At 40.6% G+C, this 18,145-nt stretch overlaps 1 protein-coding gene across 1 annotated transcript in view; it reads right to left on the reverse strand.

The window, feature by feature from the left end:
• The window catches only part of LOC105521778 (calcium-activated chloride channel regulator 1), a 33,840-nt gene that overhangs the window by 9,522 nt on the left and 6,173 nt on the right, over positions 1 to 18,145 (reverse strand). Inside the window, exons 4-8 of the mRNA XM_011956088.1 lie at positions 16,219 to 16,324; positions 9,830 to 10,007; positions 6,200 to 6,418; positions 5,005 to 5,232; positions 1,529 to 1,703 (exon numbers count right to left, since the gene is read on the reverse strand). Of these exons, the coding sequence (XP_011811478.1) occupies positions 1,529 to 1,703; positions 5,005 to 5,232; positions 6,200 to 6,418; positions 9,830 to 10,007; positions 16,219 to 16,324 (906 nt within the window). The remainder of the gene's footprint in view (positions 1 to 1,528; positions 1,704 to 5,004; positions 5,233 to 6,199; positions 6,419 to 9,829; positions 10,008 to 16,218; positions 16,325 to 18,145) is intronic.

The raw sequence follows: 18,145 nt of genomic DNA on the forward strand, positions 1-18,145 counted from the left end.
CACCCCTGATTCTCTGATACAATTTGATATCAACTTATGATATAAACTTATGTCATGAAATCTACATATTAAAGGTGCTGTACTTTTACTTGAGAGAATTCATTAAGCCATACTCCAAGACTATTGATTTACTCTTATTTGAAACATAATTCTAACAAACCTGGCTTTAGAGTCTTCTTCTAAATGAGGAAAGACAGATATGTGACAACAGCAAGAAACAACAGTTGACAAAGGGAAAGTTACAGAGTAGTATATCATAAAAACAGGATTTTACACCAGGCCAGGCAGTCTTGGGCTATTTAGAATAGGTGTCACTAAGTTAGTTGGTGTGAAAGCACTTTTTAACTATTATGATTCCATCTGAAGTTAAGGAAATAATTTCAGTAAGGCTGTTGATGCCCCACCCACATCTCCGTACCCAGCCAAGTGCCTCTCTTCCCAGCTGCTCTAGGCGTTGGCTTATAGCTGCCTCCTCTTCCAGAGAATTGTCTTACTAAAAGGGGCCAACCTGCATAGAGAAATAACATGCCCCTCTCCTCTGCCCTGTTCTGACAGTCCACAGTCAAAGACTGATAGACACAATGGTGGAAAAGGCCACCCTCCTGCCTCAAGGTGAGAAAAGTCTGTGATGCACTTTCAATTCCAGAGTCCCCTGGGGGCGCAGCTAGACTGCCTACGTCTGCATCAGTGCTTAGCTCCTTCCTTGGCCCTATCCTTTCCTCCTTCCTTTTCTCCTGAGCACTCTCTCCCCTATAAATTGCATGCACCCAAATCCCTGTCTCAGGCTTTGCTTCTAAGAAACCCAGTCTAGGACAGGTAGTACTAGGAATATACAGCTCTGGCATTTTAGTGGCCTCAGAAGGCAACTCAGTATGATAATTGAGATCCACAATATTATCCCTAAGTTAAAAAAGAAAAAAAATGTGTTCACCTACCCTGCTAAAGAAACTGGTGACATATGGAATCTATTTTAACCATCTGACTGTGTATGGGAGTTAGACACACAATACGTTAAGGTTTTATGGAGAAACTGCATTGTATTCTATTTTGGGAGTGATCTTTTGCCTCGTTTAACAGGCTCTTTGCCCTTCCTTGCTACTCCTGTTTCTTGAACGCTTCTTCTCCAGGTAAAGGCTCCCTTATTTGTGCTTTATTGCACTTTCTATTGCTAATGTAGCACTTGTGCCATGGTGTTATGTAGTTAGTGGCTTGTCATCTGTCTCCTCTGGGTCTCTTGGCCAGCTGCCACTGGAAGGGAGTGGTTCTTGGCTCAGGAAGAAGGTCTTAAGTCCTCACTAGAGTGCTGTGCTAGTTCTCTCTTCTCCACGCTGCCCTAGTCCTAGATCCAAAGCTTTAAAATAAATGAGCAGAGTCCATTCGAATAGTCATTTGGGGGTAAGGGTGGCTAGTTGGCCAATTAGGTTATCTTCTCTCTCTCCATCCCATCTTTCCCCCACTCCCCAGTTCACTGGAGCTCACAGTCCAGTAAGAGAGACAATACTGGGGGCCTCAGCAAATCATCCCTCACCTGTCATTTTGGACAGTTCCTCTAGTTCCCGAGCCGCAGAGGGCCCCAAGGCGACTGTGTGGATGATGGCACCACTTTGTTTGACCTCGTTAAAGCACGTGCTTATAGTGCTGTCTTCCCCATCCGTCAGCAGCACAATTTCAGATCCATCAGTTGGATATTTCTTCTTGATCACCTAAGGACAGAATTCAGGTCATGAGTTATCAGACTCAGGGTGGCCAAGGTGTTTATGAAAATTCTGCTTACAGGAAAGGAGAAAAGAAATTCCAGAAGGAATAAACCAAAGTGTCTGGGAATGACCAAATATCTGTCTGCCTTGAAATGATACAGTCTTAACCCAGCAGCATTCATGGAACTTGACTGCTGTCTTTCCCCTTGGCTAGTCTGCTGTAGAGACGGATGGTGTGGGATGCAGGGCAACTCTAGGGGTGGACAGCACTGGGGAAGCAGCAAGGGAGGTGTTCCTAGTTTCCTTCACGTAGTCTCTCCTCGATAGGCTTTCAGAGCTTCCAAGATGCCTTCAGAAACCATCCTCATTTAACGAGGATTATATTGGGGGGATATTAGACCCAGGGCAGACTTTAATTTGTATGATATTCACCAGTTGGACAATACCAGCTATTTATGCTTGGCATTGGTTTTGATTGGCCATTACCTAGGTCACATGAGTTGTCAATATTTTTAACAGTCTTTCTGATTAAAGCAAAACATTTCGTTTCCATTAATCTCAGTTCCTAGTTGTTCTGTGACACCTGTGTCTCAACTATTCCTGGTACATTTGGATTATTTATTTATTTTTTTACATGGCATAGAGAGGATACTCCTGCCAATGTTGAATAAGATTAGGATGGAAGGAAAATTAGATAAAATAGTAATGCTATCTATTTAAGAAAAGAAAGCAAGAGTCCACTCTTCCCTTAAAAAGAGTGGAAGGAGAGACCCAGAAATAGGGGAAACAAGCAGTCAAGCCTAAGCATCTCTCTGACCTAGAATCTCAGATAAGAAGGCATCCTCCAAAGGCCTAGAATCTCAGAAAAGAAGCTGTCCTCTGAAGGTTGAAGGGAAAGGAGGCTTCCACCTCTCTCCCTGTTTCAGCTATTAGAGGAGGCTGCCTTCACTCCCTAGAAGAGAACAGAACTGTGACTGTTGCTGTGTCAAGGAGCCCAGAGCCCAGAAGCCTGTCAGCTGTGATCACAGCTTTGGCCTTAATAAGCTGCAGGCCAGAGAGGCCCAATTTGGATTTTTTTGTCTCACTTCCCATAACTGCCGTGTGTCATGGAAAACAGGCAAATGTTCCCACATATCCTAAAGGGGAGACAGAAGACAGCTGAGTTGAGTGTTGGCAGGTGAGAGAAAGATAATCCTGCCACAGAGGTTGAGGAGTGAACAGTGTGGCTAGAGGCTGGATGGAGGACAGGGTGGTGCTCAGGGCTCCTCTCCAACAGGGAGAGCCAGGGTGGGACTGAGTCAGTGGGGAAGGACCACTGGGCCCTGAGCAAGCCAAGAGAACAAAAGCCAGACTGCTATGGCTACAGCAGACACCACTGCAAGGAGCCCAGGGCAGACCTGACCAGGGCCTGCAGCAGGGACTAGCAGGGATCTTGAAGACCGTATAACATCCAAGGTCCTTTGCCTCATCACCCTGAAGCCACATGAGCTCTCACCCCACACCCAGACTCCACTCCAGGGGGTATCCTAAATTCCACTGGTATACCACTCTCTCTCTTACTCATCTGAATGGAAAATGCAGAATCAGAAGTTCTCTCTTCACCACCGTGCCATCTGGCATTAGTCATCTCCCCTAGGGTCTTGCATAGCGAGAGTTTGGTACAGCACAAGTGATTTCATTATCTGTTTTCCTCCCTTATTTGCTCCTTTAGTCAAGGCTTGGGTGGGTGACAGGGTAATAAAACGCAGATGCATGCAGGCATCTGGAGAAGGGTTTCGTAGCTAACTGTATATGCAGTAGAAACCACTTTCAGGGAACTGATCTTCAAAGTGGACCAAAATGGTCAGAGGGACAGAAGCACTTGAAGAAAGGGTCAAGCCCATTGTCCACATCAAGCAGTGTCAGCTGGAAACTACAGATTTCTGCTGCCACGTGGGAAACTGGAACAGCACTATTGAGTGTGATGTGCCCAACGAGCAGGCTTAAGGCAAACTTGCCTAAGATACTGCGAGGTTCTGAGACCTTATCCCTGCCAGCCCCTTTCAATCTCCTATTCTGTTTCATGTGGCTAAAGATCCTCCAGGTAAAGATGGAATATTGCATTTTATACTTGCAGCAACTAAGCGTCAGGTGTTATTAGTGCATCAAACAATGAATTCAATTTTATTTACTAAGAACCTCCTGCATAAATGATATTGTGCTAGCAGTCTAGGAGGTAAGAAGATAAGGTATTCCTAAAGCAGTTCTTCTCAATTGCAATGGATAATTAGAATGTAAGACAGACTAGCTAGATATCATAAGAGGGAATTTCTTTTAAGAGTTATAGGGTTTAGGAAGCAATTCTATATGGTTGAAAGAATCAGGAAAGATGTCAAGAAGCAGGTGGTGTCTGAGATGGGTCTTTGAAGAATGAGCGTGATTAAAAGTTCAAAGAAGGGAGGAGACAGTGCTCTTGTGAGGACCTAGTGTGGCAAAGATGTGGAAGCTCTGAAGGACAGGTTATCCAGTTTGCTTAAACACAGGCTGCCTGGCAGAGAGTCCCTGGTGCTTAAGCCTGGAAAGGTAGACAAAGGCTGCATCATGATAGATCTTACACATTAGATAGAGAAATTTTTTCTTAATTTCGCTGAAAATGGGGAGACAGGACATCTAAGTAGAGGAATGATGTGATTGGATGGTCAGATGAGATTTTTAGGTATTACCCCAATACAATCATAGTTACAGTCCCCAAGGCCTCCTGCTTCAATAAATAAACTATTTGCTTTCCCAAAAGGAGGTCTGATATGCCCTAAAGTTTGGAGTGTTCAGTTGCCTCAAAGCTTAACCATATTCACAGACCTCTTTATTCCCATCGAAGATACTTTTTTACATCATTGTGTACCTTTACTTCACAGCATTCATAGCAGTTTGTAAATATACACTTATTTGTGTTATATTTTGGTTAAGGTGTCTCCCCCAATAAGATGGTAAGTTCCATGACAGAAGGGTAGTGTGTATTTGGCCCTCATGGTATTCTTAGGGCCTAGCACATTGCCTGGCACGTAGAAGGCACACCATGAATATTTTGAATGCAGATACGCATGCAGAAAAGCATGAATGCACAGATGCAAAAAAGCATAAAAGCGTAAATGAGTTGGTTACTAGTATCTTTGGAGGTTTGTATCTTCGCATCATTTGAACCATTGCTCTGACCTTGGCTCTCTCATCCAGTTGGACCCTAGGCATGCATGAAAACACTGGAAATGGAAATTTGTTAAGCAACATAAATTGCAAACATTCTAAACTACAATAGAAAAACACATCTCACAGTAAATGCCGATCGAAGCCCGGAGCAGATGGACGTCCCTCCTGAAGCTGCTGTAGGTAAACTTTTGGTGAGTGTGTCCCTGTCACTGCCACTGTTTATCTGTATGAGTTCACTTTGTACACGGGCAGCACTGTCAAATGTCACCATCCCAACCCAGGACCGCAGCTCAATTATCTGCAGCAGGAAAAGCTGGCCTGCTTGATTCAGTCGATTGAGGCGGTTACCAGTCTAAATGGAGAAGCAAAAGAAAAACAGGTTACATTTAGATGGAAAGACTAATAACAGAAAAGGCGATAGGGAATTTGGAAGTGGTTGCATGAATGTAGAGCAAATGACCATAAGCTTACTTGAGGCATATCTTAGGGGGAAAAATTTCTTATTTATATTTAGCAGCATCTTTGGGTAGAATTTTAGGGCCAGTGTATAAATAGTAAAAGATAACAACAGATTACATAATCATTAAGGTTCAATGCATTAGTAATAACTCTAGATAAGTTCTGTATCAGGTGACATGGTTTGGCTCTGTGTCCTCAACCAAGTCTCACCTCAAATTGTAATCCCCATAATCCCCACATGTCAACAGAGGGACCTGGTGGGAGGTGATTGGAACATGGAGGTGGTTTCTTCCATGATGTTCTCGCTATAGTGAGTGAGTTCTCGCAAGATCTGATGTTTTATAAGGGACTTTTCCCACTTTGAGCTCTCTCTCTCTCTCTCTCTCTCTCACGCTCTGTCTCTCCTGCTGCCATGTAAGACATCCCTGCTTCCCCTTCCACCATGATTGTAAATTTCCTGAGGCCTCCCCAGCCATGGGGAACTGTGCATCAATTAAACCTCTTTCCTTTATAAATTACCCAGTCTTGGGTATTTCTTTATAGCAGTATGAGAACAGAGTAATACATAAGGCTGTGGACCTATAGACTTATATATCGTCAGTGAAACATTAAAAATGTTAAGCTCATATAATTCATCAGATCTTGGCTCATAAATTGAAAATTAATTCAATTTGGCAAATGAGATAGTTGATGCTGAATCTTTGTTGAACAAAGGTGAAGTGGGCATCTCTGAAGACAATGTTATAGTTACAACTATTCTGGCCCTCGGGTTATGTATATTCCCAACCAGTTCTGAGTCAGGGTCCAGAACATGCATATCTGTGACCAGCATCCAGAAGACCAAGACTCATTGAACATACCGCCATGCTTGTAGATTTATCAAGGACTAAACACACAATTCTTTGTCCAATCTGCAGCAATGAGAAGGTGGGATTGGGTGGCTGTGTTGTCATAGGAGTGGTTTTCTTAAAGTCCTCAGAATCACGGATCACTTCCCATGTGCTTCGGAGATTGCATTTAGTATTTTGCATGTTTGGAGCTTCTTTGTTGTGGTTTTGTTCTGTACAGAATTCAACTACCTGAAATTGTCAATGAAATGATATAGATAATGGTAAACTACGTGGTAAAATATTTGATAATTTGTTAGAAATATTTTATTTTATTTTATTTTGAGACAAGGTATCACTTAGCTGCTGGAGTGCAGTGGCACAATCTTAGCTCACTGCAGCTTCTACCTCCTGGGCTCAAGTAAGCCTCCCACCTCAGCCTCCCGTGTAGATGGGACTACAGGTTTGTGCCACCATGCCTGGCTTATTTTTGTATTTTTAGTAGAGATGGGGTTTTTCCATGTTGCTCAGGCTGGTCTTGAACTCCTGAGCTAAAGTGATCTGCCCACCTCGGCCTCCCACAGTGCTGGGATTACAGGCATGAACCACTACGCCCAGCCTGATAGAAATATTCTAAATCCACATTTAAAATAGTTTAATCCTCTGTCCTTTTCCTGTCTGCTCTGCTATTGCATAACCTTGGCTCAATTGCACAATCACTATAAAACAGTGCTGGGGAAAATCATAGTCATAATGCAGACTTCCTACCTTAAACCAGGCCTTCAATCTCATTAGACCCTTAGTGCTCCTCCGCAATCCATTTACCTCCTCTTTTTGGTTTCCTTCCTACTCCTCAAATTTACCATTTCAAGCCATCACTACTCTCTCCATGGCACCCTTTCCAGCATTCCTCTCTTGGAACCATCTTATCTCTCCATCCTTATACTACCAAACTCCATTTCCTTACTTCCCACTCATTTACTAACACACTATATTCCAACCTTCAACTCCCAATGTTCCAGCTCTCTCCAAAATCCACTTGGAGGTCTCACATGCTCCTCAAACTCCTCATGTTCATTATTGACCTTATCACCTTCCTCCCATCTGCTCCTCCTCCTCATGTATTTCCTAACTTGATGTCACCACTATGCACTCCATCACCAAGATTAGGAAACTGGAAGTTTTCCTACCTTTTCCCTCCTAAAATGTAACCAAGACCAATACATTTCACTGTCTCTCCATTTCATCATCTTTTCTCCATCGCCAATGAAATATCCATCACCCAAGCCATCACAGTCCTTCCCTCAGATGATTGCAGTTTCCTATGTAACTTTTCCATCTTGTTTCCTCTCTGTTTGGTCCACCTCCCAGCTGCCTGAGAGTCTTTCCTCTTATTCCTCTGCTTAACACCCTTTGGTGGCTCATGAGTGTTCATACATTACAATCCACTCCTTCATATACCAACGGCACACTCTATGACTTGGAACTTTGCTTCCTTCTCCATTCTCATTCTGGCTGTGTGTTCCATGTCTCTTAATTTACCTCACCATAGCCTGTCAGTTCCCAAACTTGCCAACCTTTGGCATCTCTAAGGCTTTGCTCCTCCTCTGTCTTCTATGTTGTAAACTACCTTCATGTTCAGCCAAAAAGTCACTTCCAAAATGTTTCTTCATTTTCTACTTTTCCTCCTGAGAATTTCCATTCTGCCCTTTACAGCTTCATAGTATCTTGTAGAAATTTCAATAAGGCCCCTTTAACATTGCAATGCACTTATTGGACTGTACATCCATCTGATATGGTTTGGTTCTGTGTCCTCACCCAAAGCTCATCTTGATTTGTAATCTCCACGTGTTGAGGGAGGGATCTGGTGGGAGGTGATTGGATCATTGAGATGGTTTCCTCTATGCTGTTCTTGTGATACTGAGTGAGTTCCCACGGGATCTGATGATTTTGTAAGTGGCAGTTTCCCCTGCATTCTCTCTCTCCTGCCACCTAGTAAGGTGTGCCTTGCTTCCCCTTCACCTTCCACCATGATTGTAAGTTTCCTGAGGCCACCTTAGCCATGTGGAACTGTGAGTCAGTGAAACCTCTTTCATTTATAAATGACTCAGTCTTAGGTATAGTTTATAGTGGTGTGAAAATGAATTAATACACCATCTATTACAAAAACCTGCTTACTAAATTTTGCTTCCTCAAAATTTAGCCCTAGTGTCTGACACATAAAAAAAACTCAGTGTAACTTTGTTTTTTGACTAACCTTAACCTCTCTGCACCTGAATTATTAAATCTATAAAATAGTGATAGTTATTATGCAAGGAATAAATGAGAATATAGGCACTAGGGTCAATACTAACACAGCCAATAAATGATGGTTCCTTTCCCTTTCCTATGTTGTATAACGCTTGCTAGTATTTATATCCCTCACATGTGGGGGATTTTTTATTAAGGCACAGTATACAAAAGAGAAGTAACATGATTCTTCCTCTCAGTGACTTTACAATATTATCATTCAATTATAAATCTAGTATGTAGGATTCTATTAATTTAGAAAGTAATCATTAGTTGTACAACATTTTTCTCTTTATGTGCATTTTTCAGGTCATGTGTTTCGGTAATGTTTTTATGTTATCAGTATGGATACTTTTTAGGAAGAAGACCTGAAAAACTTTTGTGTAAACCCCAGGCAGAGGCTACCACACCTGACTAGGCATCAGATTTAACTCTGTGGCTAATTTAAAATACATAATCTGGGCCTCCTCCTGGAAGTTTCTGAATAGGCCTGAACAGATTTAACTCTGTGGCTAATTTAAAATACATAATCTGGGCCTCCTCCTGGAAGTTTCTGAATAGGCCTGGGAATGGACTGCAATGCCAAATTGAAGGATGATGGGCCTGGTGAGCCATGGTGCATTACATTTTAAAAACTTATGCCATATTCCTATTGACAGACTCTTGCAATTTATTTCAACCTCCATTCCAAAAGGAAAATGTAATTTTATATGAGACTGGAAGATAAGAGAGACTTCCCACTGAAGTCAGTTAACTGATGCCTTCAATCTCATTTTGTGCAAAATTTCTGATTTAAATATTTAGCAGTAATATCAATAACTGGCCAAGTTCATTTTATGACCAGTTGGTCATTAAAAAAATTAAGAATTTTAAAACTTTAAAGCGATTTAAACTATATATAAACTCCCTAACGTAACCAACACTCTTAAAAAGATAGAAAATTTCAGTTAACCAAAAGCAAACATGCAGGCTGAAAAGAACTCTCTGAAAAGTTAAATCAAGAGCCTACTGATCATGTCTTTATTAACTAACAAAAGGAACTGTCTAATCCCCCTGGGTAAAGTCCTTATTTAAGTAAGAATGTGTGTGCTTGTATGCCTTTGTGAGTATTTAAAGTAATCCTAAGCACTTGAACTAAAAACTAGTTGGGGGAGGATGATGGAGAAGAAAGGGTGGACACGAGGAGGGTGAGGGGAAGGAAGATAGGACTTTATCCATGACTTGCACGCCCACCTTGTCCCATAGATAATCCACTGCTCACTGATGATTTCTCTAAACTTTGATTCTGCCTTGGAGCACTTGGAGTAAAAGCCTCACTAAATTCAAAAGAATCTGGGCGGGGGGTGGGGGCAGGGGGGAAAACAAGGTACTTACAGAACCAACATGTTGTGCAAACATTATAGAAGCCTTCTCAGTCTGTGAGGAATGGGGTATAAACTCACATCCTTTTTCGTAGAGTCCTGTTACTTTATTGAATGTGCATCTTTTGCTGTAACAGCTGCCTCCCTGACACTTGTTTACTTCAGTTTTACCAGTAATACCTACTGAACATCTGAAAATATAGGAAGGTTAGATGTTTAGGTGATGTCATCATTTCAAAAGGTCAGAGTTTATGCTCAGTTTCTGACAGATTGCCTTTCTGTGATTTTCCTCTCATGATCCAAGAAACAAGGACATCCCATCATAGCAAAATTGTTAAACTGTCATCAGAGTAATTTCTGTTTGCCAGAAAGTATCTGGGGGGATTACAAAAATGGTATTAGAATGTATTTCTATGCAGCAGAAGAGCCAAGTCTGGCTTAGGGCTGTTGTTAGCATTAATACAGACTTAAGTCCTCAGGCATCTCTGAATCTATTCCCTTCATCCCTAGAAGATCAAGAGCCCTCTTTTATTTCCCACAAAAGATTTGCTGACATTTCTTATTTGTTTGTTTTCTAATTAGTTTATTGCATACGACTTTTGTGGAGTTCTGGTATGTTCATAGGTATTTTAAATGTTTCCATGCATTAGGTATTTATGAGTTTTGTTGCTATTACAGTTGGAATGCTTTCCCCCTACATCTTATTGTTTAATTTTATTTTTTAACCATATAACAATGCATGAGCACTATAGAAAATTTGGAAAATGGCGAAAAGCATGAAGAAAAGAAAAAAACATGTCTCACCATCAGAAATGAGCTACTGTTACCATGTTGAATATGTATATATTAACATAACACTGCACATATAGCTTTGTTTCCTGCTTTAAAAAATCTTAGCATATTTAACTTTTTAATATTATTATTTATATATTTATATATTATTTAATATTTTTCAAAATGTGGCTGGGTGTGGTGACTCATACCTATAATCCCAGCACTTCGGGAGGCTGAGGCGGGTGGATTGCTTGAGGCCAGGAATTTGAGACCAGCCTGGGCAATGTGGTGAAACCCAACTCTACCAGAAATACAATAAAAATTAGCTGGGCATGGTGGTGTGCACCTGTAATCCCAGCTACTTGGGAAGCTAAGGCACGACAGTCACTTGAACCTGGAACACAGAGATTGCAGTGAGCTGAGATCGCACCACTGCACTCCAGCCTGGGAGACACAGTTGAGACTGCCTCAAAAAAAAAAAAAAAAAAATTCAAAATGTGATCTTAATAATTTTATATCGTTTAATACCATCATATGTATTCAGACTAACTTGTTGAACTTAGTTTCCCCTCCCAATTTGTCAGTACTATAAATAAAACATCAATGAATAAACAAAATTTCATATCCAATTTTGACTGTATTTCCAAGTTTGCCCTGTGATTGATTCCCTGTGGAATTACTAGATCCAAAAGTTTGAACATTTTAAAGCCTGTTGATACAGCTTCTCTATCATGTCCTTACAATGCATTTTTAAACATGAAATGCATTTTTAAACATGAAATCACAGGATCAATAAATTTTTAAATTTAATATGTGTCACCCAAATTGCTTTCCAGAACAGTTGCATGAATTTATGCCTCTAACAGCCATCTGTGAGAGCTTTCATCCTACTGACAGTAACTTACTAGATAATAAATGCACCTCATCCTTGTCAAATTTACATCTCTCATTACTAGTAAGTATGAACATTTTTATTATTGGACATTTTTATTTCATTTCTTTAATTTTCTTCTTCTTGAGACAGGGTCTCACTCTTTTTGCCCAGGCTAGAATGCAGTAGTGTGATCATGGCTCACTGCAGCTTCAACTTCACCCCCAGACTCAGGTGATCCTTTCACCTCAGCCTCTCAAGTAGCCGGGATCACAGGCACATGCCACCATGCCAGGCCAATTTTTGTATTTTTTGTAGAGAAAAGCCATGTTGCCAAGGCTGGTCTCAAGCTCCTGGGCATTTTAATTTCTTCTTTTGTAAATTATCTATCCTTCTCTTTTGTCTGTTTTTCTATTTGGATGTTACTGTTTTACTGATTTTTCAAAAGCTCTTTATGTGTTACAATACTAAGCTTCTAAAGGCTTTCTTTTTTATTTTTGCAAATATCTTTTTTTGTTTTTCCTTTTTATTTAGTTTATGTTTGGTTTGTGTGCAACAAAATTTTTAATTTCTATGTAGCCACATTTATTATTCTCTTAGTTATATTTTTCAATGATTGAATGCATTGAAAGAGTTTTGCTATCTAGGGATTTGATACTTATTAACATTCTTCTAGTTTTCATTGTGATTTTGCTTTTTATCTTTAAAGAGTTCATCCAGTTGGAAAAGAGTCTGTTAATATTTTCCCCACATAGTTAAAAAATTGTCTATCTCAAGAAATCCTTTCTTCACAGATTTGTAATTCAACCTATAATAACTAAATTATATGTGTAAGTGTAAATATCTGCCCACATTGTGTTTTTGTTTGTTTGTTTGTTTGTTTTTTGAGACAGAGTCTCGCTCTGTCGCCCAGGCTGGCGTGCAGTGGCGCAATCTTGGCTCACTGCAAGCTCCACCTCCCAAGTTCACGCCATTCTCCTGCCTCAGCCTCCTGAGTAGCTGGGATTACAGGCGCCCGTCACCATGCCTGGCTAATTTTTTGTATTTTTAGTAGAGACAGGGTTTCACCATGTTAGCCAGGAAGGTCTCGATCTCCTGACTCCTGATCCACCTGCCTCGGCCTCCTAAAGTGCTGGGATTACAGGTGTGAGCCACTGCGCCCCAGCCCACATTGTTTTAATTAATGTAGTTTTATAGCATATTTAAAATTTGAAAAGTAAGAATCCCCTTTATGAATTTAGGCCTCTAACAACCATGTGTGAGAGCTTTCATCCCACTGACAGTAACTTACTAGAAAATACATGAACCTCATCTTGTCAAATTTACATCTCTCATTACTACCAGTAATTTCTACCAGTAATACCTACTGAACATCTGAAAATATAGGAAGGTTAGATGTTTAGGTGATGTCGTCATTTCAAAGGGTCAGAGTCTATGCTCAGTTTCTGACAGATTGCCTTTCTGTGATTTTCCTCTCATGATCCAAGAAATAAGGACATCTTTTCCCCAAAATGATCTTAGCTACTATCTACTAAACGAACTCCTGGATTTTTTTTAATGAGGTAAAAATTGATGTACTTTTGACTAGAATTTCATAAAACCTATATATGAAATTTGTTTATGTCTTCCACGAATTGAATATCTCTCAATTTATCTTGGTTTTCTTTTAACCCCTTGAGAAGGATTTTATAGTTTTCTTTAAATATGTCTTCCACATTTTTTAGCATTGTTTCTACTTTTATTATACCTTTCATTGCTGTCTTGGAGTATTATATTTTTGAACTGGTTATTGCTAATATATGGAAAAGTAATTTGAATATTTATTTTGTACCTGGTCACCTTATTGGCTTCCCTTGTCAATTTTAATTTCAATTTATTTCCTTGTGTTTTCTAAGTGGATCACAGATCATCTGTGTAACAGTGATTTTCTCTCTTCCTTTCCATCTTATTTTTATTTATTTATTTTTTTTGAGACGGAGTCTCGCTCTGTCGCCCAGGCTGGAGTGCAGTGGTGCGATCTTGGCTCACTGCAAACTCCGCCTCCCGGGTTCACGCCATTCTCCTGCCTCAGCCTCCCGAGTAGCTGGGACTACAGGCGCCCGCCACCGCACCTGGCTAATTTTTTGTATTTTTAGTAGAGACGGGGTTTCACCGTAGTCTCGATCTCCTGACTTTGTGATCCGCCCGCCTCGGCCTCCCAAAGTGCTGGGATTACAGGCTTTCCATCTTTTTACCTCCCCGGTTTTATTACGTTGTACACAATTTCCTAAGCAAGGTTGAATAACTGTGATAACAGTGGCCATTCTTAGTCCTGGCAGTGTCTCTAGTGTTTCCCTATTAAATATGAGGTAGATTGTTGGCTCTAAACAGATGTTCTGTATCATATGAATGAAGTAACCTCCTGTCCTGGGCAGTGCTGTCATTTGTGTGATTGCTTCTAAGCCTTACAAATAATTTAAAAATTTGGAAGATAATGAACAATACATATTATTAATATATTAAAATTAAAAGGCTTAAAGAGGACATGGTGATCATGTCTTATCCATGGAAAGAAAAACGTGTTGTATATGTACTCATTTCTAGAATATCTCTGGAAAGAAATAATACTAATTACCCTTTCTGCCAAGGCAATATACAGTGTCTAACTGGCTGGAAGCTTAGGAAAGAGAACTGGGAAAGAGATATCAGGTTTGGAATGGTGCCCGTTGCGTTTGAAAAGTCAACGCAACATGATTGCATCAGAGAAGCCCCTCTGGGCTATGGTCCATGCAGTGCAGCGTGTACAGGCTGAAGGCATCAGGAAGACTGTGCATGGCTCTAGGAGGCAGCAGTGCACTTGGTGTCTCTCTCTCACTGTCTCTCTCTCTCTTTTTTTTATGGTGGAGTCTCGCTCTGTGGCCCAGGCTGTAGTGCAGTGGCGTGATCTTGGCTCACTGCAACCTCCGCCTCCCAGGTTCAACCAATTCTCCTGCCTCAGCCTCCTGAGTAGCTGGGATTATAGGTGTGTACCACCACACCTAGCCAGTTTTTTTTGTATTTTTAGTAGAGACAGAGTTTTGCCATGTTGGCCAGGCTGGTTTTGAACTCCTGACCTCAGGTGATCCTGCCTGGGACTCCCAAAGTGCTGGGATTACAGATGTGAGCCACCACGCCCAGCCCACTTGGTGTCTTTTTACACCTGAAGAGATCCAACACTGAGGCATAATATAATGGAAATGGACCAAGTGTACAGAGTCTGACTGTTATAAAGAAAGGGAAAAGTAAAGAGCAGTAATGGTCTTGTGGGATAAATGGAAGCCAGAACTGAGTTCTGAGCCCCTTTTGAAAAAATTGTACTAGGCCGAGACAGGAATCAAAGCTGAGGGCATCTTCTTAAAGGGCTATCAGGCAAGCAAGACTGGAAGCAGACATGGAGAGGATGCTGTACCAACTTCTACTTAAAAAGAGGGTATTGTTCTTAAATGCAGGAATAAATGTGCATTTTTATCAAGTTTCTTTTGAGAATCTATTGGAGCAATCATTTATTTTATTCTTTTCTTCATATACTGTATTCATTACTTACTATTATAACATTTTTGGATTTCTGGAACACATTCTTACTTGGCTTTAATGTGTTTGTTATTCCCTTAATTTTGCCAGATGTAATTTGCAATCCTTTTATTTGAAATCTTCGCCTCTATCTTTTTGGAGAGGCTGTAGCTACAGAATTTTTTTCATTCCATTTGTCAAGTTTTAGTGTCTGAGTTATACTAACTCTTTAAAATACATTGGGAAGTTCCCTATCACTTCTGTTTGCACTAAAGCAGTTTTTGTGCACTGAGACTGCTGGTTGCAAGAATTAGCCCATAAATTCACGGCAGCCAAGTGTTCTGTCCAAGGGTTGTGCTTGATTTCTACTGACATCGCGCAAGGTTTAATTCAAACTGGGAGGAGTTTCTGTTTTGCTTTGATATTCAAACTGTTTTTCAGATAAGTTTCACAGTCCCTCCCAAGCCCATTCATACTGACAAAGTCCACACAGATACCATTCTGGGCTGGATGGGCAGGGTGGCTCACACTACCGTGATGGCAGAAATAATCCCAGCACTTTGGCAGGCTGAAGTGGGAAGATCTCTTGAGCCCAGGAGTTCAACACCAGCCTGGGCAACATAAGGACACCCTGTCTGTACGAAAACTTAATACCAGCCTGGGCAACATGGTGAGACTCCATCTCTACAGAAAATATAAAAATTAGTCTGATGTGGTAATGCATGCCTGTAGTCCCAGCTACTCAGGAGGCTGAGGAGGGAGGATTGCTTGAGCTTGGAGGTTGAAGCTGGGGTGAGCTGTGATTGCATCACTGCACTCCAGCCTGGGTGACAGAGCAACACCCTTTCTCAAAAAAAAAAAAAAAAAAAAAGATATTATTCTGCCCTCAAGGCACTGAAGAGCCTCATTAGCTCTGTTTATGTCACTGGTGCTGGTATGGGATGATGGAGACACTGAACACAGCACCTGTAGATTTTTTATAGTTGGTACAGTTAAAAAAAAAAAAAGGAGGCAAATGATTTCTAGCTGCAGAGTGAAGAATTCAATGAACTGAAACACTTGTAAAGTAAAAAAACAGTGGTTTTGTGGAACTCTGAAAAAGAAGGCACTAAGAATGAATTTGAGTTAGAAAATAAGACAGGACACACATTTTTTAAAGTAATCAATTCAAGAAAAAAAAGGTTGCAATTTAAAATAGTTTGGAACAAGTTAAATAAAAGTATACATACCTTACTGCTTGGATTTTTCCATTGGAGAAGTAGAATTTCTCATCATTATTGTACTCATCAAATACTCCCCATCGTAGATGAGCCCACTCATGGACAAATGCCCTACCTGTGAGAAAGTATTTTAAAAATCTGATTACAATAAGAATGGCAAAATTACCTTCTCACACTAGGAGAAAGCAATGTTTTGGAATATTTATGCTTTGCTGTGTTAATTTTTTAAATGAAAGACTTGATTTCTTTAGATCTAATATCATAGCTGTACATTTTCTTGAAATATACTGATTTTGGCTCATCAAATGTTAATCAGGCACCTCGTAAGTGCCAAGCAGCCATTCAGACACAGAGAAACATCTGCCCTGTCCTCACATAGCTCCTGGTGTAGTGGAGGGCATGTGTGATTAGAAGCTAAAATGCCTGGTGGTGCAAGCATGATGACAGAGGTCAGCAAAGGCGGCTATGGGAGCCCAGGCATTCCCAGAGCAGCCAGGGCAACATCCTCAACCAATTCTTCTTCCTCATGGCTCCTATCTCATCAAACCTCAAGGTCTGCTTACTCCATCTCTGTCTGTTTTATTCATTCTCACCTTTCCAGGCCCATTGACACTTACTCCTGAATTGCTGCAATAGTCACCAGATTGGCTTCCATGTCTCCATCCTTCAGGGAAAGTCCAACTTCTCAACATGGTGTACAAGGTCCCTGATGCCTCAGGCCTGCTCTTCTCTGCAGCCTTGTTTCTTGCTGTTCTCCACTCACTTCCCAAACTCTAGAATTAGGATGAGTTCCTGAACTCCTTTTTTCCTAGGTCACATCATGCTCTTGTTCAACTCTGGTCTTTTTTACTTGTGTTTCCTTAGCTTGGAATACTTCCTTCCTATCTTTGCCTGGATAGCTCCTATTCTTGTTTGAAAATCAAGCTTCTGTGTGCCTAGAAGCCTGCCCTGACATCCTCATCCTAGGCCCAGTACTCCCCATTTGCATTTCACTATCTCCCGTTAGGATCTTACAATGATAAATAGTCATTGCTATTTAATTGCCAGTCTCCCGCAATAGAGAATTGTCTCCATGAGGACCGACAATATGACTTCTTCACTGTCATATCTGGGCACATAGTGTCTAGAACTTAGCAGGCATTCAGTGATATTTGTTAAACTTGAATGAAATCTTAATGACTTATGTACAGCTCAGTTTTTCTGGAATGTAAATTCCAAGGAAGGCTGAATTTGGATGGTTATGTGATGTGGGGCATTGTGTGGAAACTCTAGTATCCCACACTAGGGATTGGGACTTTAATTTGCAGGTGTTCGTGGTCTCTTTAAAGGAAGATTGTGAGAGAATTGGAGTGGAGTCACAGTACAGAAAGGAGACATTATAAAGGAATGGTTTTATATATGATCACGATGGCTGGAGTGGGCTCAGGAGTGGGATGGGGCAGTTAGGTCAATCAATTCAACACTTATTTGTTGAGCCATACATTGAGAATGTTCTGTTCCTGTTATGGAGGTGAAATGTGTTGTAGAACAACAGAGAGGTATGCTTGACACATCCTCTTGATCAGGTCTTTAAGCGCTGTAGTGTATTTGGGAGTGGGGCTTGGATAGCGTTCTTTTGTCTGCTTGTTTTCTCTGCCTTATGTGTTTAAAAAAAGAAAATCAAGCTGGTTCTAGGGGATCCAAATCTTTTTTGAGATAAAGAAATCTAATGCTAGTTATTTAGTAATGAATCACATTTGATTATACTTGAAAAGTACATTTTATATATATGTCGTTACTTAATACTTCCTCCAATAATTATTATGTATACCTCATATATAAATGATAAAGTTTGTTTATCATTGGAGTTTTTTCTTTAGTTACATGTTTTTGAGAGCTGAATTGCAAAGGTATTCTGTCTGCTACTCAAAGTGTGAGCCACAGACCACTAGAATCA

Source organism: Colobus angolensis, unplaced genomic scaffold (genome assembly GCF_000951035.1).
Source record: "Colobus angolensis palliatus isolate OR3802 unplaced genomic scaffold, Cang.pa_1.0 Scaffold41, whole genome shotgun sequence".
Lineage (NCBI taxonomy): Eukaryota > Metazoa > Chordata > Mammalia > Primates > Cercopithecidae > Colobus > Colobus angolensis.